The sequence below is a fragment of the Marmota marmota genome, unplaced genomic scaffold (assembly GCF_001458135.2).
Source record: "Marmota marmota marmota unplaced genomic scaffold, marMar, whole genome shotgun sequence".
Classification (NCBI taxonomy): domain Eukaryota; kingdom Metazoa; phylum Chordata; class Mammalia; order Rodentia; family Sciuridae; genus Marmota; species Marmota marmota.
This window is the reverse complement of record NW_026000016.1, coordinates 10,634,431-10,660,494: the sequence shown is the minus strand read 5'-3', so window position 1 is coordinate 10,660,494 and position 26,064 is coordinate 10,634,431. Positions and strand designations below refer to the sequence as shown.

General features: G+C 38.8%; 1 protein-coding gene across 3 annotated transcripts in view; it reads right to left on the bottom strand.

Moving 5' to 3' along the window:
- Window positions 1–6,733: 6,733 nt before the first annotated feature.
- The window catches only part of Map3k8 (mitogen-activated protein kinase kinase kinase 8), a 21,724-nt gene continuing 2,393 nt past the window's right edge, over window positions 6,734–26,064 (bottom strand). For 2 of the 3 annotated variants that reach the window (XM_015483492.2, XM_015483491.2), the window contains exons 2-8: window positions 23,853–24,211; window positions 18,077–18,244; window positions 16,315–16,576; window positions 15,146–15,252; window positions 9,797–9,949; window positions 8,874–9,120; window positions 6,734–7,856 (exon numbers count right to left, since the gene is read on the bottom strand). In XM_015483492.2, the coding sequence (XP_015338978.1) occupies window positions 7,726–7,856; window positions 8,874–9,120; window positions 9,797–9,949; window positions 15,146–15,252; window positions 16,315–16,576; window positions 18,077–18,244; window positions 23,853–24,188 (1,404 nt within the window). In that variant the 5' untranslated portion in view covers window positions 24,189–24,211 and the 3' untranslated portion in view covers window positions 6,734–7,725. Of the gene's footprint in view, window positions 7,857–8,873; window positions 9,121–9,796; window positions 9,950–15,145; window positions 15,253–16,314; window positions 16,577–18,076; window positions 18,245–23,852; window positions 24,212–25,819; window positions 26,058–26,064 lie in introns of those variants that run through there. The other variant, XM_048809152.1, reaches the window with a different exon arrangement.

Below are 26,064 nucleotides of genomic sequence, written 5' to 3'. Positions count from 1 at the left end.
GCAATAACCTTGGATAAGCTTGACTTCATCTCTCATTTAATTATTTAATTAATTTATTTATTTACTGTGGCACCAGGAATTGAATCCAGGGCCTCATGCATGCTAGGCAAATGCTCCACCATCGAGCTACACTCCCAGCCCTTCTCACTTAATAAAAACAAAACAAACAAACAAAAAAGCCAAGGATGCAGTGAGAAAGACCTGAACTAAATTCCTTTTAAGAACCTATGCTAGATATCTTCATATGCTCCTCCAGATCCACTGTCCTAACTTCTCCACCCAGCTCTGACCCCTGGGAGGCTTATCTGTACTACCTACCTCAATAAACTTTGACTGGTTTCTGTTGCTGCTCTTACCCTCTAACTCTTTTCTCTGTGAGACAGTGTTGGATTGGTGGTGTTCCTTGACCAAAGGTCACTGATATCCCTGACATCCTCACGAATGTCTGCTTCCTTCCAACCTGAAGTTGATAAGAACTCTTCTGTCCATCCCAAATTAACCCCCATGTTTTCCTTATGTGATTATCTCCAGAAAAAAAAAAAAACTTTTTGAATAGATTCTTCTGAAATTACCCTAATTTGAGAGTCAAATTTCTTTTCCCTTAGAATTCTGTATTAGATGCAATGTATCCACCTCCTCAGGTTTGCCTGACTCCACCTGCCCCTGTGCCTTTGTTTGCCTACCCATAGACTCCTCCCACACACACATGGCTGCCCATTGCCACTGTCGCTACCATATTGATGATCTCCAAGCTTCCACCAAGGGAAGTGTCCAGCGCCAACATGGCTTCCAGTGCAACCTCATTGTTGCTCTGACTGGACCTGGAAGCTCTGGTTCCTCCTTTCATTTACAGATTTGGAGGAAGTGTTAGACCGCTGCACTGAACACTGCAGCAACTCCCTCAAGGTGTGTGGAGGCCTGATCCAGAAGGACAGGAGCGTGTTCATGCTCATGGAAAGCCCTTGACCAGTGAGAGATAAGATATGGGAGGCAGAGAAAGTGAATTCCTCTTCCCTTTTCTCTTCACTAGGGTATTTCCAGGACACTGCGACCTCTCCAAATGGGCCCCATATGGTTAAGCAACCTACTGGGTCTTCTCCTAAAGCTGTAGCTGATGCAGTCCTCCATTCCTTTTATTTGCTTTTCTTCCTCGCCTGCTCTTCCCTCTCCCACTTCCCATTTCTCTCATTTGCAGGGTCCTGGAACTGAATTTCTCATAAAACATTTCACTGAAGTTTTGCCTCGTGCACTGTTTTTTTAGGAAGCTGAGACTAAAAAAGACATACTGAGGCAAATTCTTACCAGTTACATGAGTTAATACAACCCTCATTGCCTCTACTTTGTATCCTGCATATACTCCTACAGAAGTCTATGTATGAAACAAAAGGACGTCCTTAATTACAATGAATGATCTGGTTGCTATCATTTAAAGGTCCTGCTCTTACTGTCTTTATGATTAAAGACCACATTCTCTATAGTTCTGTGTGTGGTAAAGAAGAGAGCATGTTCCATTAACAAACACTATATATAATTCAATAACTTTACTTCTGAAAAAAAGGAATAATATAATAGTCATAGGATTTGAAGGCTTATTTTTGCAAACTTGGGTAGGAAATTTCTCTTTATCCTTCCCTTCTGTGACATTGTGAAACAGTAGAATTTACTGGGAATGGCGTGAGCTTTTGAGTCAGATGGACCTGTATTTATATCTCAGGTCTGCCGTGTTCTAGTGGTGTGTGCTCATACGATTATCGGACCTCTCACACTTGTTCCCTAACATATGTAAAAATGGCTGTCACAAATAATCCCTCAGTAAACAACTCCTTTCCTCTGAGGTTGTTCTCCTGCTTGCAAAAATAAATAAATAAAAAGAAAATACCCTCATGGGACAAGGGCTCAAGCCATACCTTGACCATTACTAATTGAACAGACTTTATAAATCCCCAGCATAGCCCTTCTCTGCCCAGGCATGGGCTCTGATTTACAAGTGACAGGTCTGACACAATCTGTACCCCTTCTTTCTGAGCTTCAGTTATCAATACAAATGATGGAGGAAACCAATACTCCCAACACATCTACCAACTCCAGAGTTAGTGTTAGTTTGGAAGGGCTTTGCTTTTAGAACATAAGGCATCACTTTGCAGAACTCACCATTTACTGAGATCCTGTTCCTAACCAGAAACACATAATATGGCTCACATGGAAAGTAGTTTGAATCCCACAGTATCAGTTCAGGGACTATGACTTTGTGTCTTCCCACAACTGCATTCTGGAATTCTTGGGCACAACCACTATAGCAACTTCAAAATTAATTTCAGTGAGAAGTCCATGACTTTACTTTCTTGCACCAAGAAAATCTATCAGTTCTTCTCTCACAATTCTTTCCCTTCAATATCACTTTGATTTTTCCTCTGATGTAGAATCTTTTCTCCTCTCCATTCTTTATCCCAGAGCCTATTCTTATCCACCTGCACTATACCTCATGACATCAACTTGAGACAGAATCCGGTATCTTGCTATCAATAAAAGGGAACTGAGTCAGTCTAGCCAGATAGTTCCTATCAATTCCTCATACCCAAAAGCTAACCTAAGTGTAAACTGCTGTCTTGCTTCCTCTGCTCTGGGATTTCCCAGACCATCAATATTAAAAAGGAAAGTGAGCAGCAAGAAGCAGTATGGTGTGGTGGAAAAATACTCTTTTTGCTGAAAAATTTCTTCTTCTTTTCCATCTCCCTTGATGCCTTGGGAAAAAAAATTTAATTAAATTCAAATAGTTGAATACATTTGGATTTACAGATGGACCACTATGGATATGTGTTCCAATAAATTGCCATCTGAAATTTTATGTTTATGTGGGAAAGATAAAGCTGAAGTGTATTAAGCTTCATAGAACATGTAGCATAATGAACTTAAAAAATTAAAAATAATAGCCAACATCTGTAGAACAATTCCATATCTTTTCTAATCTTAGTGTTATTTCTGTGACGATATAATTACTAGGCCAACTCAGGATACCTCCCTGTAGACCTGTAGTGAGAGACTGCTCTGTTCTTAACCGATTATTCATGGATTTGTATTTCCAGTTGGCCTCCCTTTTACGGTCACCAGAATTAACAGGATCTCATTAAGTCATTCATTGCCTTCTGGGCAACTAGCTAGTCAGTTATTAACATCTGTCATATATGGTGAAGCAGATGTCCCTGAGTTGGTTAAGTACTCAGAAATTATCCCAGCACTGAAAATAAATGGGGCTCAAGCTCTGTTCTTATTGGTGATAACTGTGAATGGCATCAAACTAAACCAATTTCTGACAATAAGGTTAAGCATAGGTAATATGGGAAGAAATCTGCAGTCCAAGTACCAACTGTTGAAGGTCAGCTGTTGCTCCTGGAGCTAAGAGCTTTTTAGCAGCAATGTAGGACATGATTTTCTCTTTCTCTTCTTGAAGTTCTTACCTGCACACCCTCCCCTCCCCAGAGGAAGCCAAGCACAAAGCCTGATGAGTGTGTACACAGATTAGTTAAAAAAAAAAAAAAAATGCTTGGTAAACAGCTGCTTCACATTTTTCCTTTCTCTGTTCCAAAGTGACTTTTGAAACCTGATAGTGGTCTCAGTCATGTTTTATAAGCATTATTTTTTTTTTATGCATTTGAGGTTAAATTGACATTTAAAAAGCCAGCTCTCAGGCAAAAGGTAAAATTACAAGTAAATACTTAACCAAAAAAGTCTTTTTGAAAACAAATGAGGATATAAATTAAAGCAAAAATCTTCTGATGATTCCAAATGTGTTTCCTTTTCAGCTGGAAATGAATGTATGAGCGGCCAGGACCTTCTCTTATTTGTGCTCCCTACAGGGCCCAGCACAGTTTTGCTTTCTTTATGCTCAGAGTGGTTGCCCTAGGGCTTCAACTCTTCATTAACAGATCTGCTGTCCTGCCGAGCACATTCCACCTGGCGAGGGAAATGGCATCAAGAAGTTCTTATTTCCAATCACATTGGAGACCTACAAAAAGAAAAGAAAATCCCCTAGGCTTTCCAGAAGATTAATGTTGAGTTAAACCACAGAAATGTACTATCCATGAAAGATCAAACTGCAGTGAGATCCCACCAGGGAAGAACCAAAGAACCCAGGGACTGACAGAATCCCTTTCAGGTCCCATTCTAATACTCAGTGACATGGCAGAGGTTCAGTGGAAGCTTATCTCAAAGGACATAGATGCACTAGCTGATACCCAGATAGAAATCATCACTTTAAGGCTAGGCAACTTCCCATTAAGTCTAGCAAATTCCTGGTAGGCAGTCTTTGTGCTTGCCTTCTGGTTATTTTATAGATTTTGCAAGGAAAACATGAGGTGGGTAGTGAAGATCAGAAGATGAAGCTGCAGATGGGCCACATGACCTCCCTGAGCTTGTTCAACTACACATCTATATAGCAAGGGGCTTAGACTAGATACTCTCTCCACCTTGAACTGGAAAGCCCTCATCTCCTGCTGCCTGGAGCTAATATACCAACTGTGGGCAGAAGTTGGTTCCAAGAGGTGAGGATTTTATCCTAGCTACACTCAATCTAACTATCTCAGTGCCCATCTTCTCAGGGGGAGCTAAATGACAGATTCCCTAGGAACCCACTTACTTCTCTTAAGCTGAATCTCTGCCTGATGACCATGCTAGGTTGAAACTCCTGGCCTTGCAAGTGTACAGCTCTGCAAGTCCTTGGTGCACAGGACTCAACCGTGAACTTCCCCTTCTAGCTCTTTCTCATGACCACTTCCTCACACACCACCACCTCAAACCCACTCTTAACAAACATACCCAGAGCTCTAAATGATTTAAAAGGAATAGTTCTCTCCATTCCAAATGGAATTAATTAAGTGGAACTCAATTCCTATTGACTATATACATTAAAAAAATTATCAGGCACTATTCTTTTACCCAAGGGGTGAGGGGTGGTCCAAGTTTGGTTAGGCCTCATCTGGGGTAATTTGAAACTAGTCCAGAGCTATGAAGGGGCCCATATGAGTGAGGAGCCCTGAGACTGTGCTGTATTAGCTTCAAGGTAAATGCACTCTGTCCTTTCCTAGGAAACTGAAACCAGAGGGACAACTACACTTCCTCTGCCATGAGATGTTCTCTCCCTTGTGATTACTCACTACTTGTAACATAATAAGAGCCTGAGTATGGGAGTCAGAAGGTCCAGGTTCAAATACCATCTCTGTCTCTCTCTCTCTCTCTTTTATTTTATATATATATATATATATATACACACATATATTAGTTGTTGACCTTTTATTTATTTATTTATTTATTTTTAAATTTATATGGTGCTGAGAATCAAACCCAGTGCCTCACACATGCCAGGTAAGTGTGCTACCACTGAGCCCCAGCCCCAGCCCCCATCTCTGTCTCTTTACTTGCTTTGTGATCTTGAGCTTAAAGTTGCCTCACTATGCTTCAATTTTCCTCCCTGGGGGGGAAAAAAAAGTGAGTAAGAGCTGGGTGCTGTGGCGCATGCCTGTAGTCCCAGTGGCTCGGGAGGCTGAGGCAGAAGAATCACAAGTTCAAAGCCAGCCTCAGCAACTTAGCAAGATCTTAAGCAACTCAGCAAGACCCTGTCTGTAAATAAAATGTTAAAAAAGGGCTGGGGATGTGGCTTAGTGGTTAAGCCCCCGCAAATGCCCAGGTGTTAAAAGCTTGGCTGCCAGCCTATGGTGCTATTGAGAAATGGCATAAATCTTTAGGAATTGAGCCTCATGGACAGGAAATTAGGCCACTGGAGGCGTCCTCTTGAAGGAGATATTAGGACCCCCAGCCCTCCTCTCTTTCTCTTTCCCTTTTGCTTCTCAGCTATCATGAGGTAAGCAGCTTCCTCTGTTACACGTTCCTGCCATGATGTGCTGCTCATCACAGACCCAAAGATAACAGGGCCAAGGGACCGTGGTCTGAAACCTCTGAAATCATAAGCCAGAATAAAACTTTGCTCCTTATAAGATGATTATCTCAAGGGGGCACGGGGGAAAGAAAGATGGTGGAATGAGATGGACATCATTACCCTAGGTACATGTATGATTGACTGCACATATGGTGAGACACTACATTGTGTACATCCAGAGAAATGAAAAGTTGTGTTGCAATTGTGTACAATGAATCAAAATGCCTTCTTCTGTCATATATACCTAATTAGAATAAATAAATAAATAGACTTTTTAAAATCACAGAAAAAAAGGTGATTATCTCAGGTATTTTGTCACAGTGACAGAAAACTGATTAATGCATAAGGGATGGCATTTTTTTACTTAATACATGAAAGAGTCTTGAATTCTATTCACTCAGTGAATGAAAGATAGTATTCCCATTCAATAATTTTCATTAGATTTGGTGTGTCTTAAATTTGCCTTACACAAAGACAAGTCAGTTATTAATTTGAAAATATTAATAAGTAAAGAACATGAAAGCCTCCATTCATGGGAAATATAAAAGTATAAAAACAAAATACAAAACAGGACCCCACTTACCATAACCAGTGGTTTATGATTTTTTTTTTTTTGTACTTCAACATATCAGAGGATAAAACACATGTCAGTTGACAACAATGGTTTTAGAGAGCATCAATGGGAAAAGAGTATACAATTTGCAAAACTACTAGGTATTTTTTTGCCTACTTAATTCTCCTTCAACATATATCCGAAACTTATGACCCATCCCATCCCAGTCAAGAAGCACACTTTTATAATAATTAAGACAAAATATTAAATTTATTCAGTTGATTTGATCAGTCACATTGGACAAAAATGTTGGGTTTCCTTTGCATAATGTAAAAACATATTTTAAGTAGGAATACTTACATACTTTACAATGCTACAAATATGTACATATATGAAAAATTCATGAAGGCATTTGATATAAAACATACACAGTATGCTATTTTCATATACAAATGCTTTAAAGAAAATACTCAGAAGAATTACAAAAGTAGTAGTATCACCAAGAATTTACAAATGTTTCCATTTTCTTAAAGGTCACATTTCTCATCCTTTGGGATGTACAGAGATTATGTGGTTTACACAGTTTTATCCACATTCAAAACATCATGTTTCAAATGCTTTAAGCATAGCATGTACAGTACAAAGTGTTTCCATAGGAACATAAAACAGACTCACTAGTGGCCTGCTGTCTGATGGCTCCTAAGTAAACAGCCATTTTTAAGGCACTAGTTAAGCTTATTGCTACAATAGTCAAGTTATTCTATTCACCCAAAATATAATGTATTCAATTGATACTTGAATCTACCAACAAAGAATTATCCTACTATATACACCAATATATACAACACAACTATTCTGAGTTAAATGAAGATCCCACATTTAAATAAGAACCAAGAATAGTAATTTTAGGCTAGTCTCCTCATGATTGGTATTTTTAAAATTTCAAGCAAAATGCACATTGAATGAAACCAGTCACCAGAAATGATCCTTCTATCAATTCTTCCCTTTCTTCCTTTAATTCCCGCCACATGAATAATGAGAACCTTGAGACCTGGCATATACCAGAGTAGCTTCACAAATCAAATCCACAGGGGGCCACTTGGAGTCCCATTCATATGTATGTCACTGGAATCCCCACTGCTTGCTTTTAATAAAGGGAATCCAGAGCCACTCTGTAGAGTCTGCAGAACCAAAGTCCAGGAGATAAAGGCCGTCTTTAGTTGAGGGCAAATAGTGCCATCCATCAGCCATATTCCAGTGTTGGTGGGCCCCGAACAAGATTGAAGTAGCCAGCCAGGGCACCAAGGTCTATGTAGAGAGAACGCTGTCTCTTGAGCATCTCAGATTCCTCAGTGCTTCCTGTGCATGAAGAATCTGAAAAGGGAAACATTGCAAAAACACAATAAAATACAAGGGGCCATGTGAAATAACAATGTATATTCCTTCTGCAAAGAAATGATCCTTTGGAGCCTACTCAAACAGGGTCCAAGCTCTGGTTTTGTTACAGATAGCCCTCTAAATACACCATGGGCTAATTAATGGATCATGACAGAGACCAAAGAGTTCAAACAGGAGTTAATGATGACAAGAAATTTGTTAGAAATCCTGGCACATTTTACAACAACCCAGATGATTTTCTTTAAATACAGAAAAAAATCAGACAAAAAGCAGAGAAATGGAAACAAGCATTCCAGACTTGACATCTGGGTTTGGGCCTCAATGGACTATGAATGCCACAGATTAATAAAAATGAAAGTCCCTCTCTGTGCATATCCAGTCTCCTGGAATGCATAATGACTTTCCTAGATGGAAACAATTCAGAGCTGACAAAGAGAGTTTAAGCACAGAAAGACAAAAATGCAAGTTGACTTCAAACTCAGTATTTTATCTGTTCAGAGCAAAGCAGTGCCAGGAGGCTTCTAACCCAGGATGGGATGGACTTACCCTAATTAAGTTAAACATAACCTGCACTCACAGCAAAGCTGTCGTGCTCTATTTGTTTTTAACACCAAATAATAGTCTCTGTTGCAAAACAGCAAGTCAGAGGCAATTTTTAATGATTATGTTAGGTAACATTCACTTACACTGAAAAACTGCTATAATTTGATGGTAAATTAGCCAATTTTTTAAAAAATTGCTTTTGTTAATGTTTTTCTTGAATTTCTCAAACAACACATGGTATTCAAGAACAGTGCCAGCCCAGTTGAATTCTTGGGCTCAAGGGATCCTCCTGCCTCAGTCTCTTGAGCAGCTGGGACTACATCTAGGCATGTGTCATTGCACCCTGTCATTCCTCTTTTTTTGGAATACATTCCTGAACTACATCAGAGATCTGACATGAACAGAGAAAGAATGGAGGCCAGAGGCACTGCATGCCACAGGGTGTCCTACCAGCAATATTCTCAGGAAGCTCCAGCTCCTTCCTGCTCAACAGTCTCTTTCGTTCAAAGAGAGCAGAGTCCAGGCTCTGACAGCGTGGCTGATCCTCTCTGGGGGGATTCAGGGCTTCATGTTTTAGCAGGTCTGCTGCTCTTGGACGGTGATTGGGGTTCCTCTCCAGGGCGGCTTCTATCAGCTCTCTCATGCCTGGACTGCAGTCATCAGCTATATCTTCCAAAGGAGGTGCTTGCTTGTGGATCTACCAACAAACCAGTTCTTAGTATCAACGGCAGGGAAACAGACCCTCAACAGGAAATGTGCTCCAGACCCAGAAATTAATCTGCTCCCCACCATATGATTTACAACAAATATGGTTCATACTCTTAAAAGAAGATTCCCTTTAATTTTCTAAGGCACTAAGTTAAACCCATCTTTTGGTTTAATGCTGCAAAAGGTACATGCTAGGTTTGAATAAGCAATGACCACTTCCCATGGATGGCCCAAAGGTCACCATGCAATAGTAGGGAAACATTTACTCTCAATAGCAAAATGGGAGTTGCACGTTCCACTATAAGCCAGGCTGGAGCAAAGACCAATAATCTACCTTTTCTTTAAAAGTAAGAGCATATAAAATTTCCCTGGTTGACAGATTTGTAGTATTTTGACACTATTATGTGGTATTTTATTATTACATATACAGTGCAATAGAATAGCATATAACTTATGCCCAATGGACATTTTGGTATGTTCCCATTAGAAGAGCCATGTTTTCTTTGCAAAATGGAGCTTACTTCCACAGAGGAGGAACCCACAGCTGCCTTTCATAAACACTATTTCACCATCACCTCATTCAGGAGTGGGTATTATGGGAGGTAGAACAGTCCCTCCCCATCAGCAGGTGAAACTACCCCCATCCCTGATTGACCCTCACTTACTATATACAGGTAAGAGGGATAGGCTGAGCGGGGGTAGCGCTTCACCCAGGGCGGGGTGCCCGTCTGCATGTGGATAAGCGTGGCTCCCAGACTATAGATGTCTGCCTTCGTGGAATGGCCTCTGCATAGGATCACCTCTGGACTCATGTAAATCTGGAAAAGATGTGGGAAACGTCAGCCTGATTAGTTGTCTGGGTTTCCATTTCTCCAATCCAGTTCTGAAAATTGGCTCATTCACTTTTATCATAGTTTTTGCATGTTTTGTCCTTTCAGAAGACAATGTGATGTCATTGCTGTGTTCCCTTAAGCTAAGGAGTATGTAGCAGACATTCTCTTGGAACTAGGCAGATTTGGATGGATGCATCCCTGCAGTCTGACAAAGAATACCTCCTTCCACAGACAGAACACATGCTTCATCGGACAACAAAGGGCCTAGAATAAAAAAGCCACCTGGGACTCCCACCAATCAGAGTTCTGCAAACACTGATTGGGTATAGTTAATTTTTCTATTAAAACACCAATTCCTTTCATATATATATTTTTTTAAACTTTTGGTAGCAGGTATTGAACCCAGGTATTGAACCACCGAGCCACATCCTCAGCCCTTTTTATATCTTATTTAGAGACAAGGTCTTGCTAAGTTACTTAAGGCCTTGTTAAGTTGCTAAGGCTGGCTTTGAACTTGCGATCCTTCTTCCTCAGCCTCTCGAGTTGCTGGGATTACAGGCATGTGACACAGCGCCCAGCCTTCTTTCATATTTAAGTGATACTACAAATATACTTCCTCATCTGTTATTTAGTTGCCAAACCTCTAATTATCAGTAGTGTTAAAAGGTGGCAGAAACTTATAGAATATTAACACCAATTGCTTGGAGGGGAAGAACTTTAAAAAATGAAGTGTAATGCTGCAAAAGGGGTCCTAATGAGTCATTTCTTTTTTTTTCCTTGTGGTGCTTGGAATTGAACCAAGGGCCTTGTGCATGCAAGGTAAGCACTCTACCAACTGAGCTGTATCCCCAGCCCACAGTGAGTCATTTCCATGGACCACCTTTTACTTCTACCTACCATGTAAGCCCAGTGACTGAAAATGAAATGCCTGTCACATTAATGGTGTCTAAATTCTATTTAGTGTAACAGGTAGATACTAAGTAAGTAGGGCTAGTTTTATAAATAATTCTCTAAGAAGTGCTTATTTCTAAACTTTTAAGAGATAAAACCAGAAAACATTAGTAGCCAATAATCCATGTTTATGGCTAGGTACAGACATAGTAGGTAATATCCTAGGTTTTGATTTAGGTTGAACATCCCTAATCTGAAACCCAAAATTTTAAAGGTTCCAAAATCTGAAGCTTTCTGAGTCCCGAGAAGATGCCACAAGTAGAAAATAATACCCTTGACCTCATATAACTGGTCATGTAACACAAATGCACAAGGCATGGTGGCACATGCCTGTAGTTCTAGCTTCTTAGAAAACACGGGCAGGAGGACCAATTAAGCTCACAGATTACAGAACAAGCCAGGACAACATAGTGAGGCCCAACTCAAAACAAAAACAAAAATAACTCCAAACTACAAAAACATAGGCATACTAAAATTATTGTAAAAATTGTCTTCAGCCTCTGTGTATAAGTTGGGCATGAAACATAAGTGAATTTCATATTTTGGTTTGGGTCCCATCCCAAAAGATATCTCATCATGTATATGCAAATGTTGCAAAATTTAAAAAAAAGCCAGGAATCTTAAACATTTGTGGGATTAAGTATTTTGAATGAGGAATAATAAAGCTATTATTTAGATTTAAAAAGTTTTGATGCTGTCTGTCATGTGAATATGGAGAAAAGGTAATGTTCCCAGAATACATCTCTGAATAAGTAAGTAGAGAACAAGCTTACAAAAACTGGGGAAATTGCCCAGTTTCCCCTTCCCAGCCTCAACTTCATCCTAAAATACACTTCCAGGCTGACTTCCTTTCACTCTCAGCAAACATGCTAAACTGAGTTCTCTGTTCACAAACTTTCTCTGCAACAAAGACAGAGTATTTAGATATTGAATGGAGTGGGCGTTCATATCAATAGAGGAGATCCATCTCCTTCAGCCCCCCTCAAGGTAAAGTAAGGATTAAGCCAATTGTATATCTGGTATAACCAACTGTGGCCATGCACAAGTGGCTTTGCAGACTCTATGTGACTGCACACCGAGGGTGCATCTGGCAATGGCAGCATAGGGTACAGCCTGGTGACCTGGATGCTGGCCCTCAGATAGATACCTAGAACTTCATGGCTCAGATGAAGTTTATATCATATAAAGTGAAACTAAAAAAAAAATACATGCAGATGGACCCTTTATATGTTTTATATGGTTATAATACAATGCTCTGAATATGAATGCTGAGAGTGAGAGACAGACAGAAATCCAACACAGATGACTGATATTTGTAAGCTATTATGGTTAGGGATCAGAAGTCATCTGGCTGTGCAATAGCCATGTAACTAAGTTCTAAAGGAAAGCAAATCCATTATATGCGTACAGTTGACTTTGACTAAATATATCTCATTTGTTATGAGGAATAAAAGCAAGTTTATTGAAAGGATTCATTGATGACTTTACGAAATTTATCACACTCCCTATTAGCAAATTTTAGTCTGTGAACACTGCACAGATAGTAAATGCAGGTTGATTAAAAGAGAGTTTATAAACACCAAAGCCGGTTTTGCACTTCACATAAAGTAGTTTGCATTAGCTAAAAATACTTGTCTAAACACTATTCAGTGGTGAAGTCTGCTATTATGTCATATCCAAGTATCCTTCGAGAATCCCAGAGAAGACACATCTTTCTCTAGCATTGCAAAATGTTCAATTTGACTGCATTGCCAGGAAGCAAAAGGTATTTTCCATCTCTAATACCATAAATAGTTTCTCATACTAGCTCCAGGAAAAAGGGTGGAATGTCACATATCTGAACTCCTAAGTAATGCCAAAATATGCTGAAACATTTTCCAAAGAAAACATGTCATAAGCATCAAGTCATATTAGATTTTGCTCTGGCAAAGTACTCTTAAGAACTGAGTACTAAACATAGTTGTTGTTGTTTTTTAACACTCTACAGTTTCTCTTCTGAATATTATTCTGCTCAAAGATGATGATCAAGAAATTTCTCTCATGTCATGCAAAACAAGGCATGTTAGCAAAACAAGGGTATCTTCACTGCCCAGGGAGTCTTTGCTTTGGGAGAGTTAAGAAGAGCATAACAGAATCTCAGTTTGGAAGCAAGATTTTTTTTTTTCCTCATTGCAATTCAGTAGCTACACTATGGGCTGTTATCTGGTTCAACAGTAAGACTGACATGGTAAACTTGAAGCAAACATGTAGCCAAGGACTCTCTCCACTTCCAGTGGCCACTATGGGTGTGGGAGGTTCATGGCAGCAGGAGTAGCCAAGAGGCAGCTTTACCTTTCCCAGGTGCATGGCTCTGTTCCCATCACATCCTATTGTTAACTCAGCTGCTGATCTCTTAATAATTCATGTGAATCTCAAAGAGATCCTTCTGGAGGAGGGAGGGATGGGGAAAGGTTGATCACTGAGAGCTCAGTTGTTATTAGATATGAGCAAAAAGTTCTGGTGTGCTATTTGTGACTATAGGTAGTGATTGTGTATTGTCTCTCTTGAAATGCAAGAAGAAGGATTTTGAATGTTTTCACCATAAAGAAGCAATATAAGTTTGAGGAGAGAGATGTTTAAACTGATATATATGTGTATTGAAACATCACAGGGTAACTCATCAATATGTACAATTTATGTCTTTATGTATGCCGTTAAAAAATAAATGTAATTAGGCACCACATGATATGGTACGTGCCTGTAGTTTCAGCTACTCAGGAGGTTGAGGCAGAAGGATTCCCAAGTCTGAGGCTAGCCTGGGCAATTTAGTAAGACCTTGTCTTAAAAAATTAAACTAGAAAAAGGGCTGGAAATATAGCCCAGTGGTAGAGCACCCCTGGGTTCAATCCCCAGTACTGCAAAAATAAATAAATAAATTTAGTTAGACAATAAAATAATATGTTAGAATAACTTTCTAAAAAGTAAATCAATTAATCGAATTAACTATACAGTGGGGACCAAGAAGTATCACCAAGGGCACATGCTTGCTGGTGTCCGTAACAGTCTGTCACATGCCAGACCCTCAGTAGACACTGGCTATAGTCAACCACTCAGCCTAATGATGGGAATGTAAAATATATTATTTGAAAGCCCATAAATGTTTGCCCCAGAAACTCATTTAGATTCACAGATGAGTTAAATACTATAACTATTTTATATCTTCAAATGAGATGTGTTTGTGCTAATGACTTCAGATTTATTATAAGACACCTAGAATGAGAAATAGGGCTTTGTAGGAAGTTCTCAATAAATAGTAATGATCATGGTAATTAAGACCATAATTGAAACAAAACATAATGGTATTAGTTATATTAGTAGTACATTTTAGCAATATATTTATTATATTAAATGGGCTATATGTGTTATTCAGTGGTAGAGTGCTTGCCTAGTTTGTTTGAGGCCCAGGGTTCATTACCTAATACTGAAAAAAAAAATTACACAGTAGGTAGACTTTAGGCTTAAAGAAAGAACAGAATTCAAGTCTGAGACCTGTTAGTAGCTAAACAACTTCAGGTATTTTATTTTAATCTCTTCAAGTTTATTTCCTTATAGTATAATAATAGTATTAGCTATGATAACACTATTACCAATAATAGAGTTGTCAGAATTAAATAACATAATTCATTTACAGTGTTAAACCTATTTTTACAAAGTTAACTATAATTCCATAATTGCTTTTAAAGCTGAATTGTGGACGTGCAAGTTGACTTTCTCTTATCTGAAATACTTAGGACTAGAAGCATTTCAGATTTGGGAGTTTTTTGGATTTGGGAGTAGTTGTATAAACTTTACCAGTTGAACATCCCTAATCTCTGGATTTTTCAGGTTAGGATGAGGATTGCTCAACTGGTAATCTATTTTGGCATTAGATAATTTCTAAGTGTTTTATATATATATATATATACATATATATACACACACACACACACACACACACACACAAATATATAGGTGTACATGCATAATATTATATGATAAATATTATAATGTATTATAAATAGTAGAGAATAAAGAATTAAAATTAAAGTGTCAAATTTAAAACTTGGTACAAAACAAGTGACCATTAAATTTGTTCCGATGACAATGACTTTCATGTAATGCTTTTCATCTCCTTCTTTGTCCTTTCTCACAGTAATTCTAGAATACATTTTTTTCTCAAGATACTAAATATTTTCATATGAATATAATTACCTCTGTTCCTCGCAGATCCTTAGGGAAATAGATATCTTCAGTCATCTGAACGCTTAGGCCAAAATCCACCAACACAGCTTTTGTGGACATGAAAACAATGTTGCTAGCTATAATGAGAAGAAAAAACTTTAGCACAAAATTGTTTATATATCCTATGTATATAAAATGAAACCATTATCTAAAATAAAAATGAGTCTCAAATCAGAGCAGACTGAAACGTTTTCTCTAATGAGAGGGCATATTATGTTTAAAAGAGGAAGATGAACCTTGATAAGAGTTTAGGTGAAAATCACTTCAAATCTGTCAAGAATTAAGCCAATGCTGGCATAGATGATTATAGCCATGAATAATGCTCAAGAGCTTGAGTTTCAAATTTTAAGATATCAGCATACTGTTATCAAGTCACTTTTTTAAAACTGGAAGTACAATATCCTTCTTTTTTTTTTTCAGTAAAAAACTGTGCTAGTCCAACTTAGCATTAGGTATTTTTTTAAATATTTTTTTAAATTTGTAGATGGACATAATACCTTTATTTTATTTATTTATTTTTATGTGGTGCTGAGGATCAAACCCAGTGCCTCACACATGCTAGGCAAGTGCTCTACAACTGAGCTTCAACCCCAGCCCAACATTAGGTATTAAAGGTTTATAATGGGTTCCTTCTTTATTTCCTCACCATATCTTAATTCTAGAAAAGGGTCAGTAAAGCCTGGCTGATTGAATTATTAAATAGTTGGTGCTCAAAATTAAAATTAAAAAGTTACTTTGTTCCTAAAATCTCTTGGTTTATGTGTTTAAAGAAGTAACTTTTTTTTTTTTTAATTCTTTCAGTTTTGGGGATCCAGTCCAGTGTCTCAAGCACATTAAGCATGCTCTCTACTACTGAACTCCACCTCCAGCCTTGTTAACAATGGCCAAGGCAGAATATCTAACAGATGTGTGGCTATAATCTTTGAACCGACTGTTGGGTTATCATCCTTTCATCTGACTTTTAAAGTGCTATCAACCCAGCCCAATTCTAAGACCTACCTCAGGTGCAAAGAGAAAGAAGGTGAACTGTGCTGTCTTCCCTGTCACTGAGGCTTCAGGTTAAAGAAAAAAGCCCATTTGCCTCCCACCCCAAGAGTCTGCTTAAGCTAAAATGGTACACAACCCAAGCTACTACTCACGTTTAATATCATGGTGAATCACTTTCTTCGAGTGTAGAAAATCAAGTCCCTTGAGAACATGCTTTGTCACCCAAATAATTTCAAATTCTCTCATGGGTCCACAGCTCTCCAATTTTTCCAGAACAGACCCACCCTCGCCTGCTTCCATAAAGAGATGGACAGTTTCGCCCCAAAGGATAGCACCATATAATTCAGCGATGTTCTCATGCCGGAAGCAGGCCTGGATTTCCACATCAGATGGTTTAAATTGATCTACGGGGATCTAGAACACAAAAATAGGAACAAGAGTCTACACAACCTGAGAATAATTGAAAAGTATAGAATACTAGTCAACCAACAAACCAGAGGGCAATAAATAAACTCAAAGCTACTTTGAACTGTATGAAAAGGTATGTCCACCTTAAAGTAATGTTTACCTCTGATCTGCCTCTACATTATATCAGCTCTCGGTATAAATTTCAAAGTACTCTAGTGAATCTTTAAGAAGGAACAAATGAGGATAACATATTGTTGGTCCTTTAACTATGATAAGAGATTGAAACATAATATTCAGCAATTCGTTTTTATTTTATTTTTTGTTAAATCCATATTTTGAGTATTGGGTCTGGGGATCTAGCTCAGCAGTAGAGCACTTGCCTAGCATGCATGAGGCCCTGGGTCTGATTCCCAACACCACGGGAAAAAAAAAATGAGTGTACTTTATTTGATCACACTTAAAAGTCCATTTAAAACAAACAAACCAGACATATATAACAGTGTAAAGATAGTGAAATGTCAAACTCAATGAACTATCAACTGAACACATAAATGAAATCCCCATCTAAATATAAACACAGAACTCTACCAGCAAACCAGAAATCCCCTCTTTGACTTTTCCAGTCACCATTCTACAAGGGTTCCCCACTATCCTGGTATCAAGCAGCATGGATTTGTTTTGCCTGTTTCTGTCCTTTATATTAAGAGAAATCTCATTTAATGGATCTTATTTTGTGTCTGTCTGCTTGGGCTCAATGTGATGTTTTTGAGAGGCATCCATCTTATTTTATTTCTAAATCATTTATTCTCTTTGTAGGACAGTATTCCAGAGTATAACTATTCTATCTGTCAACACTGGGAAAGTTTCCAGTTTGGGACTCTTACAAATAGTACTCATATGAACATGCTAGAACTTAGTTCTAGCTTTTTAATGACCACATGCACATGCTTCTGTTGGGTGTACCTACAGGAGTGGAATTATTGAGTCACATGATGTGTGAATGCTCAGCTCAGGTAGATTCTGCTAAACACTGTTCCCAGGTAGCAGCACCTTGGCAGTTATTACTAATAAGAAGAGATCGGGTCTTTTCAGTATGTGGTATATTTAAATTCAGCCCTTTAAATCTGAAGCCCTGAAAAGCCTTTTGCTTTCCTAGTCTGCTTCTCTGCCTAGCCCCCTTGTTTGTGGACAGGATCAAAGGAGCTACACACAGATTGCTCTTTCAGTGCAGGAGAGCTGGCCTTCACTTCCCTTTAAGGGAGGTGATGCTGTCCAAGCTGTTACTAAATATACCAACACATTCCTTTAATTTGATTAAAATCAACCAGGCACCTATGCAGACATTCAGGGGCTGAATGGTACCAGGTAGAAAGAAAATCCAGAAAAACAAAAGCCTTGGGGTAAGATACACCTAGATAAATCCAGTGTAAGGGTAAGAAACTTGGATCAATACAATTTTTTTTTTTAAAACTCATAATGTCAAACATGCTATATGAATGTACATACCAGTTTACATGCCATTCTTTTCTTGGTCTTCATATCTTGTGCTAAGTACACTTTTCCAAAAGCCCCCCGAGGAATGAAATCGGAGCCTATGTTCCTATAAGTCAACTTCCAAGGGATGAGGAGAACATCAGAGTCTATTTGGTAGCGCCCATTCTGGGGAGTGATTACCTATAAGAAAATAAACATGCAGCAGGTTGAGAATCTCAGCAAGGTTGTCCACCCAATAAAAGCTGGTTATTTTAGAAGCATTCTTACACACTGCATTTAAAATTAATGGTGCCTTGTGTAACCCTAACATTGTACAGAGACTATATTTAGAACTTGAGCAAGACAGAGAAAGCATGTAAGAGAGACAGAGATCCCTGGTCGGACCTAGTCACATTTCCATCTATGCATGAATGATTAATTGTCAAATAGAACTTCAAAATTATTTATCTAAGGAGGATGACCCAAAGGCGGAATATGAAGATCGCCACCGTGCCTGCACATTGACTTGTTTCTATTAAAATGTGCTAACCTGTTTGTCTGCATAGCTCTTACTCACACATGATGCATAGAGAGAGCGTGGAAATTACCTGAGGATCATGGAGGATTTTGGAAAACAATATGTGATGCCAGAGCAATGACTTAACCATGCCACATACATAAACTCAGGGAAGGGTCATTTCTCATCCACCTACTCATTTAATATCTATTGCATGCCTAATGTGTGCCCAGCACTGGAATTGGCGCTCAAGAGGCAACCATGAGTGAGAGATAGATGATGCCTGACCTCAGCGGGTTTGAGACCAAGCAAACACTTAGAACTGGTTTTCAAAACTAGTGGATGCAAAGAAAAACATAAATAAATAAAAACAAAATTAGTCAACTCAAAAATTAAGAGCTAATAGCAATGAGGCTGACGAGGCTGTGAGCATTTGTAAAAAAAAAGCTCAACAAACTGGACATTTAAGCTCTGTGGGTTTTACAGGGTAGAAAGTATACCTCACCTTTTAAAGAGAAAAAAAATGAAAAGATAACAATTAAAATGAACACAAATTAACATGGTAATCCATGGGAAACATGACCAGGAAGACATATCAAGAATGTCTAGAGTGTTCTTTCAAGGGATAGGTAGGTAGTCTCAAAAAATTAGTTTTTCCTAAATACAACAAGCAATATTATGGCTTCAGATTATGAATTCAGGAATTTCTGAAACTATCTAAGACATTATACTGTATCAAGTACAGAAGCACCTGAAGGCGGACATAAAAAACTGCCATATCTACTCTACAGGGCAGGAATGAGCACCTGACCCAGCTGCAGATGGCTGGGATTCCTCACTCATCACTGTTTCAGGCACAGTTCTAGAAACCAGAAGGGTTGTTCCCTCAGCCTCCATGATAGCTCATTTTAGCTATATCAAGGAATGAAGCAGAGAATAACCCTGAGAAATGCAAAATCACTAAACCTAAAAATCAGACATTTACTGAGTGCTTCTGCTTGTATGGGACCCTGTGCATGGCCCTGGAGGAAATATGACTAGGTACAGACCACAGTCTTGCCTTGTTTGAAACATGACCTCTTTTCTTCAAGTGTCGCCTGTAGTTGCTAGAGGCCTCTTTGCAGCATGCTGAGGATATGGTGCACATGTAGACAGAATTATACTCAGTACTCAACTGAACTTCATTTGTGGCCCTTTCTTGATGGCAAATATTAATAGACCCAATTTCACTGCACCCTCCAGAATTTCAGGGCTTAACTAACCTTCATGAAAGTTTTACTTTTGTCCCAAATAATTTTGCTATGACCCGGTTTCACCCTCTTATTCTGTTCAAGAGGATGAAGGACATTAATGGCATTGGATTATTGAGTGCTAATTATGGACCAGGCAGTATACTCAGTACTTTAATACATCATCTCATCAAAGTCTACAATGGCCCTCTGAGGCAAGTACTATTTTTATCTCCATTTCATAGTTGAGGAAACTGACTTCAAGAGGTTAAATTAATCTACCAGTCAGTTCCAGAGACAGGATTCAAACTCACCTCTGTCTTAACCCCAAAGCCATAGCTCCCATTGTCTGCCTAGGAGCCTTTTGTGTTCTAGAAGGCTTCCATTAAAGCTGAGCTATGATGCAAACCCAGTTATTAAAAGCCTACCTTTACTTGTCACTGAGCACATTTTAGTCTTCTCCTCTGCAAGTCTCTTCAACCCTAGTTTACCCACTTTTGTGTCTTAAGGGCCCTGCTCTGAATGTCCTAAGTTCCCCATGGCTACTTTGATGACAGGCTCTGAACTTGTGATGTACAAATGCTGACCAATGGACAGTTCTGCAAAGTTCCTGGTTCTTTCCCTATTGGGATTTGAGATTTTCTTTTATTTATTTATTTTCCTTCTTTCTAGAGGTCCCACCAAAGAATCTTATGGAACTCCATGCTGTTTATCTCTGCCAATTCTTCAACTTGCCAAGTGCAAACATTACATCTTCAAATGTAAACACTATGATCCTGCTTTCTATTTCCTCATCTAGATAATAATCTATCCTAAACAATATTGGGTCCAGGAAGAGCACTTGAAAAAATTTCTTAAGTATTTTAGTAAGAAAAAATTCTGTAAATGACTATATGATGTAAACTTGGGTTACAGTCACAGAAACAGATTATCTAGAACAAAGGCAAAGCTAGCTGTGTCCTACTCTGCTGGTCACAAAACACATGGAGCCTTCACACTCAAGTTCTGGGCTGTAAGACAGGTGCAGGGGTGTGAGTTCAGAGGCCACTACAGATGCTGAGGCAAGTTAACACTATAACACATGAGGAGGATTTTTGAACCCAGAGAAACTCCGACTCCATGACTAACCCCCAAGGAACATCACCTTTGAATTCTTTGGAGCCCTTCAGCTCCACACATAACCACGAGGAAAGAGTTGAGTGTTTGAAACCCATTTTGGGTTATCTATCCCTGGATCAAGTCATAAGACAGCCTAGGTTATTAAAAAACAAAAGAAAACTTGTAGCGTTCTAACACAAAACAATTGCTAGTTTAGTCTCCTAAAGTTCCTTTCCTACATCTCACTGGATGTCAGTGGAACCTTTAACAAATATTATTTTTAGGAAAATAGCACACATACATGCACACACACACAGAGTACCATTCAACATGCCTATGCTTCAGGTTATTTTTATAACTCTTGGTACTCCACCCTGCCTAATTAACTCTGCAGCGTTGTGGTTGTTGGCTGCCTGAACACACCTGGTCTCTGTGCCTCCAGGCCTTTGCACATGCTGTGCCCTTCTTCATCCACAACACTCCCCACCTCATCTGGCTAACCCCATGCTTCAGACCTTGGCTTAGGTACCAATTCTTCTTGGAAGCCTGTGCTGTCATTCTCTCTTCCCCTTCCCATACTTGTGTCTCTGTGTGGTGTTCTGCTGAAGCATTCCCAGAACAACAGGGGCGTAGTTGTATTGGGAAGTGGCACAATGTTTTAAAATTACCTACTCACTTGTTTCCTGCATGCACCAGGCAGTAAACTTCCAGTCTACTCAAAGTTCTGTATGTAGCTTCTGGAAAAGAACCTGATATACTATGGATGTCCCAACTATAGCTAGCAAATCAACCGGTGAATATTGCAATCAAAGTTGTCCACCCCTATAATACAAAGGGATGGACATACAGGTACAATTTATAGATAGATTTTACCTTGGAACCAATCTAGATGGTAGATAATTTCCTACCCTGTTCCATCCCCACCCCCCAAAAAAGACATTCTTAATTTGTAGAACCACTACTAAATTATGGTTGACTCTTTAAATGGAAAACAGCAAATAAAGCCCACAAGTGTAAAGTTTTGATAGAGTAGTGGATGGAGATTGATGAGAAGAAAAAGATCTGGTATATCAGCTGGGTCCACAGGAAGCGCAAGGCTAGAAGGAAAGGAAGTTAAAAGCAACCCTCTGTCTCACAGTGGCTGAGATCAGAGGTGACAAGTCCCAATGCCTAGGCCATTACTGATGAAGTAGGTTACCACCAGTCACAGAGGTGGAGACAATCTTTATGTCAGTGACAGCAAAGTCAATTGTAGCCCCCCAGACCCACTGACCACTGGCCTGGTGAGACTTGATCCACATTCCTGTGCATTTTGAGGTCCTTCTCTTATTCCATTCTGTTTTTCAGACTTCTTGTTTTTGCCCATTGTTGATCATTTTTGAAATAAAAATATTGTGAAAGCTTTCAAGATCCCTACCTTTATGGTAATGTCCTATTTTAAAATTTTTCTTTAGTATGCATTTGTTCCTTTATAGAGCATAGGCCCCTGGTCAGAGAATGACAACATTTTACTTTTACTCTTTGTTTATGAAATTTTCACTTCCTTTGAATGGCTTAGTTTGTCACCTCTTCTGTCTTAGCTTTCCTGGCCTCACTCCTAAAAACTTTCAGGAGGCTATTTCTTTGTATTCCTTGTAACTTTCATGAATTCTTTTCTATACATGCCCCATCTCTCCAACAGCCTGATGGGCCAGGGGAATGGCTGATCATACCTAATTCTTTATATGTTTACTAGCAAGGGCAATTTGCTTATTCTGAAGGTTTTCATTTAACAAATAGGTAAAAAAAAAAATCAAACATAAAAAGTCTGTTCATCATTATACACATTTATATTATTAAAATCAGTCATTGCTCCCAGTTCAAATTATTACTTCCTATTTATAAAAGCAAGTAATACTCTGAAAGCAAAGGAATTAGTGAACTATAAAATGCATTTTATATCCAGTATATCCAGACCAAAGGAAGCCACACAATAATGCAAAATATAATCTTGCTCCACATTCACCTGAACATAATTGGCTTCTAACAAAACAACACAACATAGTTGACCTAAATTACTGTGTTGTTTTTCATTAAATAGTAGCAGACTGTATGCTCATTTATTCCCTCAGCATTGGCCGTTCTGCCATTCAGATATACTAAAGGAAAGAGAGTCACTTTCATCAATAAGCAGGTTTTGCAAGCTACCACCTACTGTTTTGCAAACTGTTCTTTTTTTAAAAAACTAGATCACCTTTAAACAGCACCCACGTTCACCTCTAACATACTAAAAGCCTGGCAGAAAGCCAGTTACACCTAAACATGTCACCTGATGGAACTATTGTGGCAACAAAGTGTTGTCACAATATTTTGGATTATTTGCATACTTGGGATGACTACACAAATACATCATCTGTCTTTCAGGCTGGCGATTGCAGAGTTGATCTGTGGGTAGCTATCTGCTACTTACAAACTAGGTTTCTGCAAGAACTGAATTTAGCCAATATTAGTGTATTATAACACTTCACAATGTGGTAAGAGAAGAACAACTAAATCAGCCTTTAAAAGTATTAAGACAAAGAGTTTATTCAACTCTCAACTGAAGGAGTCTCATTAAACCTCTCTTCTGGGTAAATGATGAATGAACTTTTTAATAATTTTTTTTAATAAATGCATTATTAAGGACTGGAGGAATAGTAAAATAGCACTTTCCTAGCATGTGGGAGGCCTTGTTCCATCCCCACTCCCCAAAAAAGACATTCTTAATTTTTAGAGCCATTACTAAATTATGATTGACTCTTTAAGTGGAAATTTTCACGAAGACCTTTTTTTGCATTTTTAACATGGAGGTTATTCTTACCAGTAATTGCATTCAAAAACCACACCTGGCAGGCAGTGTAAACCAAGTTCAAATGCCACTCTGCATTAAATGAAGCCACACTAGTAAAGCAGACACACAGCACTCAACTGATCAGAAAAAACATACCATATTTAATAAAATTCCAGATTCTTGTGGTCGGTGTCCATAAAAATGCTTTGAGGTATTTGATATATGGTTTGCAAAAGCAAGCAAATCCTCCACGGTTCCATATCTGACGGATGACAACAAAGGCACCTCTTGGCCACTAAGCAGCAGAGAGTCCGAACGCTCCTCGTTTTGATTACTATCTTGACACATGGTCCTTAGACTGGGTTTGTAAACCGCTGGCTCTTCACTTGTATAAAGATTTTCCATGATGTCTATTACATCTGATACATTTAAGTGTTTAATTAGTAAATCAATTTCTTCTTTATTGTCACTTCCAGTGCTCATGTACTCCATTACTGTGGTGCCTTCTGGAGAGTCTACAAAAAAAAAAAACCACAAAACACTTAGTTTACTATTGATATTTGCATTCGAAACCAATGGGAATCTGAATTGAAAGTACTGTGACCAGGCTTCTCCCCACCTTTGTTCATAATGAGGGCTCTCTATCAACAGTGTGTGTGAATTCAAGTGGACAGGCAGTGTCAGTTGAAAGAGACCTTAGATAATCTTTCATGCAGCTAGCTTTGCAAAGGGAAACCTGAGATCCACAGATTCTGCTGGTTACTCACTGTGGCATCAGCTACTGAAAATGAACTTCACTAAACATAAATAGGAATTAAACAGCAGCTCAGAACTCTTTAGTCCTGAGGTTCCCTGCTCCTTACAGTTTCCAACTTCACACAGCCCAAGTGTACCCCAAAGTAGTATCTCCCTGCAAGAATCACTGTGTCTTTTATGCTTATAGTAACTTTAATGAAAAAAGAACTACTTGACAAAATTCAGGAACTAACTTACAAATAAAAGCCAAGTCGAAAACCCAAAAAAAGTAAAACAGATTTTAATCCAGGCAAATGTGATGTTGATAGGTCAAGTTTTCAGTAAAATTCTTACACAAACAAGTTTAAAAGCTCATTAGAAGGGGGATGGGACCTCAGATCCTAGTTCTGCCAGGGGTAAGTATGAGAAAGGAGACAATTTGTCTAATCTGTGATACAGCTCTCCCCTTCTGTAATAGTATAAAGCAAACATACTGCGAGTCCCAGAAGGTTAATCTAATATCTAAACCAATGACCTTCTAGAAGTTGTAGCAGCAGAAATAAGCCAAGAAAGCCCAATCTATCATAAGCAAACCACAGGTTAAGATCAACTGACTACCTCAGACAAAGCTGGATTTCAGTTCTTTTATGCAATCAGGTGCAACAACTTGGGAATGCGTAGATGAGAAAAAGAATGCAAAGCAAGGATAAAAGAGAAGCTGTTCCTGTGGATGTTAGAACAACTCAACCCCATTCTCAAAGTGAAAACAACAGGATCCAAAAGATCTAAGCAAACTTTGAAGCTGTCTGTCTGCTTAAACCACAGCATTCCTGAAAGTAGGGCCTCTCTCTCAGAGATGTTTCTGCCCTGGTATAGCTCAGTGGTAGAGTGCTTGCCTACCATTCAGGAGGTCCTAGATTCCATACCAAACACCAAAAAAGAAAAGGAAAAAAAAAAAGCACAAGAATTAATACACACAGCACTACCAACGCTATGTATCTCGATCAACCTGGAGGTTCAGTTCAAAGCTTTAGGAAATGCTCTACCCGTGGCCACTGCATGCATGACCCAGCCATCCGCTTCTCTCTGAGTGCATTTCATTTTTCAAACAAACCCCACATAATTTAGTATCATCAGTTTCTTACCATCCTGCAGTCTAATATTCCTCTAGACTCAGGCAACTTGGAGTCAAACCTTAGCCTGCCTGATGTTAAACAAATACCTTAATCTCTCGGTATCTCATTTTCCCCCATCTTAAAATGGAAAGAATACCAGCATCTACTTCCTGAGAATGCTGAGAGCATTAAATCAATTTGTGTGCACATGTCTGGTGCACAGTAAATAAACAGTCATGGGTAGCTGCTTTATGTGTATGAAGAGAGAAGTACCGAGTCATAGATCTGGCTTTGCAGATATCGCATTAGCCACCTTTCTTATCAGCAAATGGGATGTGGCTACCTGTTCCGCAGCCTCCTTCGCAGTAAACTTTTGAAGATTACCTAAATTAAGAGTCAAAGAAAAAAAGAAAAAGCAGAAATCTATGAAATGCTTTGATGGTTGCTACCTCCACCCTTAAATCTAGAGAACGAGATTGCTCCCTCTCAGAGATGTTGCATGTCTTCCCCCCCCCCCC